This window comes from Theropithecus gelada, chromosome 11 (genome assembly GCF_003255815.1).
Source record: "Theropithecus gelada isolate Dixy chromosome 11, Tgel_1.0, whole genome shotgun sequence".
Lineage (NCBI taxonomy): Eukaryota > Metazoa > Chordata > Mammalia > Primates > Cercopithecidae > Theropithecus > Theropithecus gelada.
Window position 1 is genome coordinate 23,851,429 of NC_037679.1, and position 14,747 is coordinate 23,866,175.

Sequence of the window (14,747 nt, forward strand, 5' to 3'; positions counted from 1 at the left end):
TCAGTAATGGTGGACGTCCCTACCCCCACCAAGCTTGAGCGTCCCAGGTTGACTTCAGACTGCTGTGCGGGCAGCGAGAATTTCAAGCCAGCGGATCTTAGCTTGCTGGGCTCCATGGGGGTGGGATCCGCTGAGCTAGACCACTTGGCTCCCTGGCTTCAGCCCCCTTTCCAGAGGAGTGAATGGTTCTGTCTTGCTGATGTTCCAGGCACCACTGGGGTATGAAAAAAAACTCCTGCAGCTAACTTGGTGTCTGCCCAAATGGCTACCCAGTTTTGTGGTTGAAACCCAGGGCCCTGGTGGTGTAGGCACCTGAGGGAATCTCTTGGTCTGTGGGTTGCAAAGACCATGGGAAAAGCATGGTATCTGGGCCTGAATGCATCATTCCTGATGGCACAGTCCCTCAAGCCTTCCCTTTGCTAGGGGAGGAAGTTTCCCGACCCCTTGCACTTCCTGGGTGAGGCGATGCCCCACCCTGCTTCAGCTCACCCTCTGTGTGCTGTACCCATTGTCTAACCAGTCTTAGTGAGATGAACTAGCTATCTCAGTTGGAAATGCAGAAATCACCAACCTTCTTCATTGATCTCACTGGGAGATGCAGACCAGAGCTGTTTCTATTCAGCCATCTTGCCAGCTACCCAAGTCTATGTGTATCTTTACAGGTGAAGTGTGTTTCTTGTGGGAAACAGATCATTGGGTCCTGTTTTTTCATCCGTTCAGCCACTCTGTGTCTTTTGATTGGAGAGTTTAGTGCATTTACATTCAGTGTTATTGATAAGTAAAGCCTTACTCCTGCCATTTTGTTATTTGTTTTCTGGTTGTTTTGTGGGCTTCTCTTTCTTCTTTCCTTCCTTCCTGTTCCTTTTTTGTGAAGATGATTTTTCTCTGGTGGTGTGCTTTAATTTCTTGCTTTTTATTTTTTGTGTATTGTATGTTTTTTGATTTGAGGTTACCATGACACTGGCACATACTATCTTAAGCCTATTATTTTAAACTGATGACAACGTAACACTGGTTGCATAAACAAACGTGCAAAAAGAAAACTAATAAAAACTCCATACTTTAACTTTGACCTTCTGCTTTTTAACTCTTTGTTGTTTCTCTTTATGTACTATGTCTTAAAAAGTTGCTCTAGTTATTATTTATTGGTTCATCATTTAGTCTTTCTTTTTTTTTTTGAGACCGAGTCTTGCTTTGTTGCCCAGTCTGGAGTGCAGTGGCGTGATCTCAGCGTACTGCAAGCTCCGTCTCCCAGGTTCAAGCCATTCTCCTGCCTCAGCCTCGCGAGTAGCTGGGACTACAGGCATCTGCCACCATGCCCGACTAATTTTTTTGTATTTTTAGTAGAGATGGGGTTTCACTGTGTTAGCCAGGATGGTCTCGTTCTCCTGACCTCGTGATCCACCCGCCTTGGCTTCCCAAAGTCCTGGGATTACAGACATGAGCCACCGTGCCCGACCATCATTTAGTCTTTGTACTTAAGTCAAGAGAAGTTTATACATCACAATTACAGTGTTATCCTAAATTTGTGTTTTTCTGTGTGCTTCCTATTATCAGTGAGTTTTTTACCCTCACATGCTTTCTTCTTGCTCATTAACATCCTTTTCTTGCAGATTGAAGAACTCTCTTTAGCATTTCTTTTTTTTTTTTTTTTTTTTTTTGAGACGGAGTCTCGCTCTGCCGCCCAGGCTGGAGTGCAGTGGCCGGATCTCTGCTCACTGCAAGCTCCGCCTCCCGGGTTCACGCCATTCTCCTGCCTCAGCCTTCCGAGTAGCTGGGACTACAGGCGCCCGCCACCGCGCCCGGCTAGTTTTTTTGTATTTTTTAGTAGAGACGGGGTTTCACCATGTTAGCCAGGATGGTCTCGATCTCCTGACCTCGTGATCCGCCCGTCTCGGCCTCCCAAAGTGCTGGGATTACAGGCTTGAGCCACCGCGCCCGGCCAGCATTTCTTATAGAACAGATCTAGTGTTGATGAAATCCCTCAGCTTTTGTTTGTCTGGGAAGGTCTCTATTCTTCCTTTATGCTTAAAGGATATTTTCGCTAGATAGACTTACTATTCTAGGGTAGAAGTTTTTTTTTTTCTTTTGGCAGTTTAAATGTGTCATGCCACTCTCTCCTGGTTATGCCACTCTCTCCTGGCCTGTAAGGTTTCCACTGAGAAGTCTGTTGCAAGACATATTGGAGCTCCATTGTATGTTATTCATTTTTTTTTTCGCTTGCTGCTTTTAGGATCATTTCCTTACCCTTGACCTTTGAGAGTTTGATTGTAAAATGCCTTGCGGGAGTCTTCTTTGGGTTAAATCTGTTGGTATTCTATAACCTTGTACTTGACTGTTGATGTAATCCTCTTGGTTTGGGAAGTTCTTTGATATTATCTCTTTGAATAAGCTTCCTATCCCTATCTCTTTCTCTGTCTCCACTTTAAGGCCAATAGCTCTTAGATTTGCCCTTTTGAGGCTATTTTCTAGATTCTGTAGACATGCTTCATTATTTTTTATTCTTTTTTCTTTTGTCTCCTCTGTGTATTTTCATATAACCTGTCTTCAAGCTCACTAATTATTCTACTTGATCAATTCTGCTATTAAGAGACTCTGATGCATTGTTCAGAGTGTTGATTGCATTTTTCAAGTCCATAATTTCTGCTTAACTATTTCACTCTTTTTATTAAATTTTTATGATAGAATTCTGAATTCCTTCTCTGTATTATCTTGAATTTCTTTTGAATTCTCTGTCTGAAAGGTCACATATCTCTGTTTCTCCAGGATTGGTCCCTGGGGCTTTATTTAGTTCATTTGGTGAGGTCATGTTTTCCTGGATGGTGTTGATGCTTGTAGATGTTCTCTTGTGTCTGGACATTGAAGAGTTAGGTGTTATGGTCTTCACAATCTGAGCTTGTTTGTGCCTATCTTTCTTGGGAACGCTTTCCAGGTGTTAGGACAGTCTTGCATTGCTACAGAGAAATACTTGAGAATGGATAATTTATAAAGAAAAGAGGTTTAATTGGTTCATGCAGGCTGTATAAGCAGCATGACCCTGGCATCTGCTTGGCTTCTGCGGAGGCACAGGGAGCTTTTAATCATGGCAAAAGGTAAAGAGGGAACAGACATGTCACATGGCCAGAGCAGGAGAAAGAGAGAGAGTTAGATGGTGGGTGGTGCCACACACTTTTAAATAACCAGGTCTTATGTGAACTCAGAGCAAGAGCTCACTTATCACCAAGGGAATGGCCCAAGCCATTCATGAGGGATGCAGACACCTCCCACCAGGCCCCACCTCCAACACTGGAGATTACAATTCAACATGAGATTTGAGTGACAAAAATATCCAAATTATCACTAGGTATTAGAAGGGACTTGGGCCCCAAGCCCAGTAATGCTGTGGTTTTTGCAGACTTGTAGAGGTACCACCTTGGTGGTCTTTGAGAAGATCTGGAAGAATTCTCTGGATTACCAGGCAGAGACTCTTATTCTTTTCCTTTAATTTCTCTGAAACATGTGGAGTTTCTTTTTCTGTGATGAGCCCTCTGGAACTGGGGGTGTGGTGATGCAAACACCCCTGTGGCCACTACCACTGGGACCGTGCTGGGTCAGACCTGAAGTTAGCTCAGCATTGGGCCTTGCCCAAGGCCCTTCCCTTCAGGACAGTGAGTTCCCCCTAGGCCCCACGTGTGTCTAGAGTTTTTTTCTGGGAGCCAGGGATTGGAGTTAAAAACCTTAGCAATTTACCTGATATTCTATTCTACTGCATCTAAGCTGACACTGAAACTACAATGCAAAGTTCTTCCTGCTCTTCCCTCCCCATACCACAGGCAGAAGAGCTTCTACCTGTGGCCACCACCACCACTGGTCCATAAGGAGTTCTGCTGGGCCACCACCAATGTTTGCTTAAAGCCCAAGGGCTCTTCCATCAGCTTATGGTGAATGCTGCCAGGCCCGGGATTCACCCTTCAGGGCAGTGGGCCCCCCCCTGCCCCAGAGCAGGTCCAGAAATGCTGTCCAAGAGCCTGGGCCTGGACTCAGACCCCAAGAGCCTGCTTGTTGCTCTACCCCACTGTGGCTGAGCTGGTATCTAGGGTGCAAGACAAAGTCCCCTTTACCTTTCCCTCTGCTTTTCTCAAACAGAATGAGTTTTTCACCATAGCCACCACAGCTGGGAATATGCTGGGTCTCCCCTGAAACCAGCATGTCTCAGAGCTCAGGGCCCATGGCATACTCCCTGGATATGGCTGGTTGTTATTCAGGATCCAAGGACTCTTTAGTCAGCAGGTGATGAATCCTGCAAGTGTTGAGTCCTTCCCTTTAAGGCAATGGGTTCTCTTTTGGCCCAGGGTGTGGCTAGAAATGTCATCTGGGAGCTAGGGCCTGGAATAGGGGCCTCATGACTGCCTGGTACCCTATCCTGCTGTGTCTGAGCTGCTATCCAAGATACAAGACAAAGTCCTCTTTACTCTTTATTCTCCTCTCCTTAAGCCGAAGGAAGGAGTCACTTTCATTGCTATGAGCTGCACTGCCTGGCATTGGGGGAGGGATGGCGCAAGTCCTCCCATAGCCACACCAGCTTGTGTCTCCCTAGGTCATGTGCCACCCTAGTTCACTGGCTCTAAGCCCAGCCTAGCACTAGGAGTTGCCTAGGAATTGCAGTCCTTGTGTCCCAGACTGCTGTTCAGGTTTACCTGGGATCCCAGAGCACTTTGGCCTGCGATGGCGAGGCTTGCTGAGGAAATTGAGTTCAACAGCTGAGATGGGCAATTCCCTGCTGGCTAGGTCTGGTTCAAATGCTCCCTCTGAGTGTGAATGCTGGCTGAGCCCAGCACAACTTTGCTCTCCACTGTGACAGAGCAGCACTGAGTTCAGTGTAAAGTCCTCCAGTCACTGCACTGTCTTATCCCCAAGTGAACAGACTCTTTGTCCATGTCTTATGGCCACTGCCAGGGGTATTGGGGAGGGGTGGCGTCCATGATTCAAGACTGTCTCTCCTCCCCTCCTCAGTGCCTCTTTCCACGATATGGAGTTCAAATCAGATATTGTGATTATTCACCTAATTTTTGGTTCTTGTTATGGTGCTTCTCTGTGTACAGATAGTTGTTAAAATTTGGTGTTGCAGCAGGGGGCATGAATGGTGTAGGCTTTCATCTGCCATCTTGCCTGCCCCTCTATTTCCACCAAACTTATTAATTTATTAAGCAAACATTTATTGAGAATCCATGGTTAGTTTTCTGCCTTTTGTTTTTCAGTCAATGTTGAATCAAACCCAACTTGTAGATGATGGCTGTCTTTCTAGATTCCCTCTGCTCTAATATGGAATGAATCTTTTACCATAGCCACTACAGCTGAGAATATGCTGGGTCTCCCCTGAAGCCAGCATGTCTCAGAGCTCAGGGCCCATGGCATATTCCCTGGATATTGCTGGTTGTTACTCAGGGTCTTTAGTCAGCAGGTGATGAATCCTACCAGTGCTGGGTCCTTCCCTTTAAGGCAGCGGGTTCCATTTTGGCCCAGGGTGTGGCTAGAAATGTCATGTGGGAGCTAGGGCCTTGAATAGGGGCCCAGCATTTTGCTACCAGAGTAATGATCCATGCTTACTGCTTTGGTCATTTCCTTGCTCTACACTAAGTCCTTCAGCACTTCCTTATTACTAACTACAGTAAATAAAATGCTTCAGCCTGATTTTCTATGCTCTGTACTAACTTCTTCAAATATTTATCGAGCACCTCTAAATGTCAGGTAATGTGCCAGGTGCAGGGACACAGAAGAAAGCATGGGCTATGTCTTCGGGAGCCTATAGTCTCCTAGAGCACAGTGTGGGGAGTGCACCGAGGGAGGTTTGCAGAGGGGCTGAGGGCTGAAGAAGAGAGAAGACCTCATCTAGCCTAGGGGGCAGGGATGGAGTGAGTTGGAGGAGAGGAAGTTAGGAAAGCCTTTCTTGAGGGAATTCATGTCTGGTTTTACCTTTACAGGAGAATAGGAGTTGACTAGGCTATGCGCGTGTGTGGGCGTGTGTGTGTGTGTGTGTGTGTGTGTGTGTGTAGGGGTGCACATATATGCAAGGGTGGTTGTGTGTGTGTTTGTGTGTGTGTGTGTTGAAGGCTCTTGTGCAGAGTGGAGAGTCAGTTCGTGTTTGAGAGAGAAGCATGTGTGAAGGACTATTGATAACATACTGCATAAGTGTGAGGGGGACTGTCAGAAGGCTGGAATTCAGGGACTGGCTCATGGAAGACCACAATGCCTGGTAAGGCGCTTGGACTTGATGTTTCAGGTCAGTGATTGAGAGATTGTACTTGCTGGAGTTCTAGGGCTTCTGTGGACCCTTTGGAAAGGGGAAATAGAAGAGCTGTGGACCTGAAAGATTTTAAGGAGAGGAGGAAAATGTTTGAGTTTTGTTTTAAGTCAACTCCACGGGCAGCTCTGTGAAGGATGGATTTCAAAGGGACAAGTCTGACAGCAGGAAGGCCTGCGAGGAGGCAGTGAAGAGTGGAAACAGACTGGAACAGAAACAGCACTTACAAAGTGAAATTGACTGGACTTGGCCATGGAAAAGGGATACAGGGGTGAAAGAAAAAGTAATGGGAGAGAGAGGGCAACCCATAATCTTCTGGCTTAGAAGGAAGAGGGCAAGTTTCTGAGGGGAGGAGGATGGGCTTGTTTTCAGATAGGTTGCTTTAGAGGTGTACTTGGACTGCCCCGTCTCCGACCTATCCAAAGGTGTTCCTGCTATTTCACAGACTCTATGGCACTGGTCATAGCTCTGTTCCCACCCAGGCCTCTGTAGGCCATTGCTCATTCCTGTGACAGGGCTTGTGGTCCCTCTGATGCTGCATCTGTGAAAATCCTATTTGCCCACCTGGATCCTGGATGCCACATGCCACTCAATCTCTTCTCTCTCCCATTCCCACGGCCCCTGTTATCTCGGAACTCATGGATGATGGCTCTTCTGTACTCCTCCAGTACAGAATATTCTTTTTTTTTTTTTTTTCAAACATGGTCTCACTTTGTCACACAGACTAGAGTGCAGTGGTATGAGCATGACTCACTGTAGTCTTGACTTCCTGGGCCCAAGCGATTCTCCCACCTCAGCCCCCCAAGTAACTGGGTCTACAGGCATGTGCCACCAGGCTGGGCTAATTTTTAAATTTTTTGTAGAGATGGGGTTTCACCATGTTGCCCAGGCTGGTTTTGAACTCTTGGGCTCAAGCAGTCCTCACTCCTCAGCCCTGCAAGTAGCTGGGACTACAGGTGCATGCCACCATGCTTGGCTAATTTTTTAAAATGTATTTTAGAGATGGAGTTTTGCCATGTTTCCCAGGCTGGTCTTGAAGTCCTGGGCCTCAGGCGAGGCCTGCCTTGGCCTCCCAAAGTGTTGGGATTACAGGCATGAACTACTGCACCTGCTCTCTTTTTCAAGTATATTAATTTTTTTTTCCTGTAAGTAGCAAGTTCCTTAATGTTAGGGGCTTCAGCAACATCTAGCTTAGTGCGAAGAATACAACTGGTTACTCAGTGAATACACAGAATCATGGAACGTTAGATCTTGAGGCTGTGGTTTTCAAACTGGACTGTGTAAGAAACATCCCAGGAGTGTATGAAAATGCAGATATTTGGCCCGTGGGTGGCTCTGATACAGGTGGTTTTCAGAAAACACTTAGAGAAACACTGGCTTAAAAGAAACTTAAAGATCAATTAAACTAATTCTGTCACGTTAGAGAGAGGAAACTATGAGTTGGAGTGTCAGCAACTTGTCGGTTTCTCAGGTTGTCTAGTGTCAGACCCAAGACTGCCCCCAGGTCGCCGACTCCTAGCCGAATGCTTTTCCTCACCACCCAACACACTGCTTCCACCTATTCAAAAGATGTCTTTCTAAAAGCTGAAATCCTCTTTAGAAGAATAAGGCAACTTCTCATTTCACTTACAGTTTAAACGTTGCCAGAAGGAATGAGATGTGTCAGATGCCATCTTTGTCCTCTAGGAATTTCCAATCTTAGGTATTAGGAGAAGGAACCACTTCTTGACGCTGCTTAAAGCAGAAGAATCCTAGAGGGAGAATTGTAGGCTGTGGATTGATTGATGGGATTCCATTTCAGTAGCATCCCTCCTGTCGAGGAAAACATCTGCGTGAAGATGAACTAAGCCTAATTTTGTGCAACTCATGTTTTCATATTTCTTGTAAAGCATATCAATAATTACAAAATATAATGTCTTTTCAGTGCCTAAATATAAATGTCTATTTAAGTGTATGTTGGTAGTTCAGATAGTAAATAGACTTGTTAGTTTTCCTTGACATCATAGAATGTTCAGGAGAGAAATGGTGAATGTCATTTCAAGCCATTCTCTTTCCTATATTCATTTTTTTTTAATTTAGTGCTGTCAGCAAACCCGAAATAGCACCAGACGAAAAATGTGGGCTGAATGTAAGGTCTTTATTTTTGAGCTGAAGAGATGACAGCATTCTCCCCTTTCAGTCTTTTCCCTTTCTTTCAGTTCTAAGTGCCATACTGAAAATCATATGCTGGGTTTTCCCCCTTGTAGATCACTGTTTTCTTATTAGCAATGGTCATTTTCATGTTTGTTTGGTTTTTTAAAATTGATAGGGTTAAAGAAACTGGAGGAATGCTGATTAAATAATGTACCTGGATATCAGTAGGATTTTTGACAATGCCTGTTGTAAATTCCTTGAGGGCAGTGTGGAAAAAAGTTAGTTAAGATGCTATTATTAGGGTTTGTAGGTGCTTGGGAAGCCTAACTCAAAGTGTTTGTGATTGATTTCCTGTTGTCTGGTGGGAGATCTCATGTACTGAGAGGCAGGACTTTCCTTTGCACCCACTCTGTTCACTTTTTTCCGTCAGTGATGGGGTGGAAATTACAAGGGTATGGATGCTTGTTCAATACAAGGATCATGTTTGATTAATTAAATTGAAATCGTCTGTCCTGCAAAACTGCGTGTGCCCGTAACTGAAAGTGCTTAAGCTGTGCCTTTGTGACCATCTGTTGGAGATGCTCTGGAAGGGACTTCTGCTTGGGAGGGAGGTGGAACTAATATATTTGAATTCCTTTCTAACCCTATGATTATATTACTGTACCATATTTTGGCTCTAAGATGATTAGTCAAATCTCTTTCTTGGAATCTGTTGCAAATTTCCGACTTACCAAGGTGGAAGCCTAAAGGTTTCGGAGACCCTGAATGCTATGTCAGTGTGCCAGGGATGCTTATGCTCCTGGGATAAAATGCCTTCAGACGTGAGACCTTCAAGTAAGTGAGTGAATATTTGGGAAGAACTACTATAGACAACTTTGTTTCAGGGATACTGATTTCTTCTTTGAAGGACTAACTAAAAGTCAATGACAGAGAAAGGAAGACCTGAAGTGGAGGATGAAAGTGCAGTGGAGCTAGTTTTCTTTTTGGTCAGGTGTCTTTAGCTGAGTGGCCCCTGAGGGATCTTGCTCAGAACCTAGACCATCAGCCCTGGCGCAGGGCAGGGTGCAGTAGGGGGCGGATGTACTTCCCTGTTCCTCTTATGAACTTCCTTCACAAGGCTGGATGAGGGAATTTACTGATAGCTTGTTACAAACTGGCAAAATGAAACGCAGGTGAACCTTTAGCTCATCATCCTACTTATTGTCTTTAATAAGATAATCTTATTTCACTTGTAAGGAATTTTGAAATTCTTAGCATCAAAAATCTCATCTTTTAAAGTCGAATCCAAAGGACATGGGTTTCTTAAATGTCTGAACACATTTCTAAACTGTTAGAGAGGAAAAAAAAGTTACATGAATGAGAGTTGATTCTTGGCCCAACTGTGGGATCGCAGTTGGTGTGTGATGGTCAGACAGTTAGCGTAGTACAGCTCCTACCCAGTCCCTAGGGAAGGTGCTGTGCTCTGGATTGGCTGCTGAGGAGAGGATTTCACATCTCTTGCGTTCCCTCAAAAGGGTATGTGGAGCTAAGACATGATCGTAAGAGCAAGTGGGGAAGAATTCTGCAGTGGCAGCGAGGTAGCTGTTGGATACCTTTGTGGGATCAAAGAACATGAGAGTGCTTCTGACTACATTATTAATAAAATTATATGAAGTATTTTGGGCATACAGATGTATTAAGAATAGTACAATAATATCTACATACCCCCCATCCAATTTAAGAAATAAAAATTAACAACCACAGGAAAACACCCTCATATACTTCTCCCTGATCTTATCCCCATCTCCTCTCAGAGGTAACCACGATCCTGAGTTTCACACCCTTTATTTTTTAAATGAGGAAAAGGAGGCCCAGAGAAGTGGGGAAGTAGTTTAATTTCACACTTAAGGCTAGTGAGAGCCACAAGATGCTTTCTGCTTCTTTTCTTGGGGCATGGTTTATTGTTAGTAAACCTGTACTCCTCAGCCTTTTGGGTATAATCAAGTCTGGAGTGTCTGTGATAAGACAGCTTAGAGATTATGTTTGCAGTCCTTATAAGCTTGTAGCTTTGCACAGTAAGCATGGAGAATTGAAGAGAAGGAATTTCAGCCAACACCTATTTGTTTGGAATCTTGGGCTGGTACAGTAAAGTATAAAGGGATACTATGACATCTGGGGACAGTAAGATGTACAGGTTGTTAGAATAAAATTGCAGGGGACTGTCACAGTGGTGGCACTGAGCTATAAAATGAAAAAGCATCACAATCAAACCCCTTTCACACCCTTCCTTTTGCTACATGCCAAATTAGACATCTTCTAAGCCTTCATAAAAACAGTCCTGCTAAAATAAAAAATACCATTTTAAAATATTTTCCTAGGAAAACATTATCAGGCTATTTCTTTAGCTTCCTAGGAGAAGTGAACATGTGATTAATATATATTTTCTGGTGAATAAGTACCAGGATTGAAGAAACATGTTTGGAGCTATTAAATTTTAATAAAAATAAGAAAGCGAACAATATTACTTTTCTGTTGCTAATAGAATGATACATAATTTTGAAATTCTGGTGGAAGCATGGGTGCTTTTCCGCATTTTTATTTATAGAGTTTTAACAGCCTAAGGTTTACACCTTGTCACTTTTTTCTTGTCTTTTTTTTTTTTCCCCTTTCAAATAACACCTAGCAATTTTCACCTAGAACTCATCCACAGACATTTAAAAAGGTGGTATCTTTGGAGAAAACTTGTAGTTGATCACAAGATCATCCACTAGACTTAATTTTATCTAGAAGGCTGACCTGACATTAAATGTCTAAAAATCATCTAACAGAGCTGTTAAAGGTAAGCACTACGTAGGAAGAACATTTTTGAGTATTTGATACAGAAGACATAGGGAGCTGTGGATTTCTGCATTAATCCATTTATCGAACAACAGAAGGAAATCAGACTGCCCGTGATTGCCCACCCTTGTTTACCAGTTGAATACCCAGCTGCAGCTGGGTTGATTTGAGAGCTCACTGGGTCGGGTTTAATCATCTTTTGTCTGTCTTGAAAGCAGATGTTGAAGTGTAATCTCCACCTGCTGTGTAAGGAGCAGTATCTGCCTCTTCACACTCGACTTCGTAAAACTGTAATGTCTTTCCAGGATTGATAAGAGTTGGTGAAGGCTACTGTTTCAGACTTGGCATTTTTGCTTTTGTTTTTCAGACTGTTTATTCCATGGCTCCGTTCCCTTTCCCACAATTGGCAGAGTTGAGGGAAAAATACACCTACAACATTACACCGTTTCCAGCCACAGTTAAACCCACCTCAGTTTCTGGGTAAGATTTTTTAATTCCTCATTGTTTTCATGATGGAAGACTTAATATCTTAATTTGTTATTGTAAATTAATATTTATGAAGCCCCAGAGATATGTTAAAGTAATTTGACGCTTAGAATCTGAATGTCCCTTTCCAAATGGTTTTGATTTAAACTCAAGAGAGATTTTTAAAAGTGTACTTTCCAGAGAAATTTGGAACATAAACTGAAGAGATGTTTAGCAACCCCAAAACTTACCTAATGATATCAAGTATTAAAAATCTCAATAGTTAAAATAGTGTGGAACCTGTATACAAGTACACAGATGAGCTGATTTAAAAACTGTGAAGACCAAAAATTGACAGTTGATAAAGAGTTTATCATATGAAAAATAAGCATATTGAATCAATGGTGAAAAGTTACACTATTTAGTAAATGATGATGGGCTAATGGGAACTAATTTGGAAAGAAAATGAGAGTCAGACCTCATACTAGATGCCAGGATAAATTCCATATGGATGAATGTGTTAAATAGAAACAAATCATAAAATTAGCATAAGAAAATGTGGAAGAATTCCTTTAGTTCTTTGGAATTGGGAAGGCCTTAATAACTGACTCAAAATAAGAAAAAAAAAAAAAAAATAAGTACTTTAAATATAATTTTCTAGATGACCCAAATGGAACAAAACCAAACCTCTGTAAGTAGACTCAAAAATATCTGTGGAAGGATATTTTTAACTTACTATACAAAATAGGGACGGACATTGCTAATATATAAAATTCCTAGAAATTGATAAGAAAATGGCCACCCAAGCTGGGTGTGGTGTCTCAGCACTTTGGGAAGCTGAAGCAGGAGGATCACTTAAGGCCAGGAATTCGAGACCAGCCTGGGCAACATAGCAAGACTCTGTCTCTACAAAAATTACAAAAATTAGCTGAGTGTAGTAGTGTATACCTCTAGTCCTAGCTACTTGGGAGGCTGAGGCAGGAGGATTGCTTGCTCCCGGGAGTTTGTAATAACATATTATTGGAAACCACTCAAGTGTATACCATTAGCAGCCTAGTTCCACACTATGGGGTGTGTACATCCAGTAGAACTGTAAGAAAGCATAAGGAAGCTCTGTGTATGAATATGGAAAGGTTTCTTTTCTTTCTTTGTTTTTTCTAAACCTCGCTTTGTCACCCAGGCTAGAGTGCAGTGGTACAATCATGGCATACTGTGCGGCCTTAACTTTCAGGCTCAAGTGATTTTCCCATATCAGTCTCCTAAATAACTGGGACCACAGGCACGTACCTCCATGCCTGGATAATTTTTAAATTTCTTGCAGAGACAGCATCTCGCTGTGTTACCCAGTCTGGTCTTGAACTCTTGGGCTCAAGCAGTCCTCCTGCCTTAGCCTCCCAAAGTGCTGAGATTACAGGTGTGAGCCACTGTGCCCAGCCCGTAAAGATTTCTTATATGAATAAAGGCAAGATGCAGAAGAGTATATATAGTATGCTAATAGTTATCCAAAAAGAAGAGAAAAATAAAAGCATGTAGTCATATTTGCTTATATGTGCTCAGAGAAACTGAAGAATATGTAAGAACAAGTAACGATGATCACCTGTGGGAGTTAGATGGGAGAGTCTCACAAGTGACCATGGTTACTAGTTTCAATGGGCAGAAGTTGGACAGAGATGGGAGGGAAACTTTTTATAAGTCATGTAATTATATATAATTCTTTTTTTTTTTTTTTTTTTTTTTTTTTTTTTTTTTTGAGACAGAGTCTTGCTCTGTCGTTGCCCAGGCTGGAATGCAGTGGTGTGATCTTGGCTCACTGCAACCTCCGCCTCCCGGGTTCAAGCGATTCTCTAGCCTCAGCCTCTCAAGTAGCTGGAATTACAGGTGCACGGCACCACACCAGGCTAATTTCTATATATTTTTAGTAGAGATGGGGTTTTACTATGTTAATTACATGTAATTCTATGTTAATTATATATATGGCATTTAAACCATGTAACTGTATTATGTTTTGAAATACCTCTGGTTTTCTTTGTATATTTCTTTTTTGTCTTTTATGTTTTTCAAGACGACATAGTAAGGCCAGAGACAGTGATGAAGAGAATGACCCAGACGATGAGGATGCTGTCGTTAATGCAGTGGGGTGTCTTGGACCTTTTAGTGGGTTCCTGGCTCCTGAACTGCAGAAGTACCAAAAACAAATTAAAGGTAAAGAGGTGGCTCTTGATTTAGATTATCAAGATGTATTGGTTTACTACAATAAGAGTAACATTGTGTCCTGTAGATGCCTCAGTAATTTTCTGAACTGGTTACAACTATTAAAAGTCTTTATTAGGCTAGGCATGGTGGGTCATGCCTGTAAGCCCAGCACTTTAGGAGGCTGAGACAGGATGATCATTTGAAGCCAGGTGTTCAAGACTAGCCTAAGCAACATAGGGAGACTCTGTCTCTACCAAAACACAACAACAACAACAACAACAACATTAAAAAGTCGTTACTAGGCTGGGTGTGGTGGCTCACGCTTGTAATCCCAGCACTTTGGAAGGCTGAGGCAGGTGGATCATGAGGTCAGGAGTTCAAGAGCAGCCTGGCCAATATGGTGAAACCCAGTCTCTACTAAAAATGCAAAAATTAGCTGGGTGTGGTGGTGTTTGCCTGTAGTCCCAGCTACTCAGGAGGCTGAGGCAGGAGAACTGCTTGAACCCGGGAGGTGGAGGTTGCAGTGAGCTGAGATCATGCCACTGCACTCCAGCCTGGGCAACAGAGCGAGACTCCATCTTAAAAAAAAATTGTTACTAAAAGCATCTTCTCTGTTACTTTATCTTTTTATTATGTAATAGTTTCTCTCTGTATTATGTGTTACATGCATAATACACATTTCTTTTTCTCTATGGTGATTTTTGCTCCCGTTCATTGGATTCAACTTTGTATGCTCAGTTCCTTAGCACAGAGCCTGGCATATAGTAGATGCTTAATATACTCCATCTGAGTTTAATTTATTCCATACTGGCTTCTCTTACAATAGGATTACCCTTTAAATCAGAACATTATGGTGACC

General features: G+C 42.8%; 1 protein-coding gene across 3 annotated transcripts in view; it reads left to right on the forward strand.

Annotated features, from left to right (window-relative positions):
* TBC1D30 (TBC1 domain family member 30) overlaps positions 1 to 14,747 on the forward strand; it is a 110,989-nt gene that overhangs the window by 85,297 nt on the left and 10,945 nt on the right. For all 3 annotated transcript variants that reach the window (XM_025402384.1, XM_025402386.1, XM_025402385.1), the window contains 2 exons: positions 11,598 to 11,710; positions 13,758 to 13,897. In XM_025402384.1, coding sequence (XP_025258169.1) covers positions 11,598 to 11,710; positions 13,758 to 13,897 — 253 coding nt within the window. The remainder of the gene's footprint in view (positions 1 to 11,597; positions 11,711 to 13,757; positions 13,898 to 14,747) is intronic.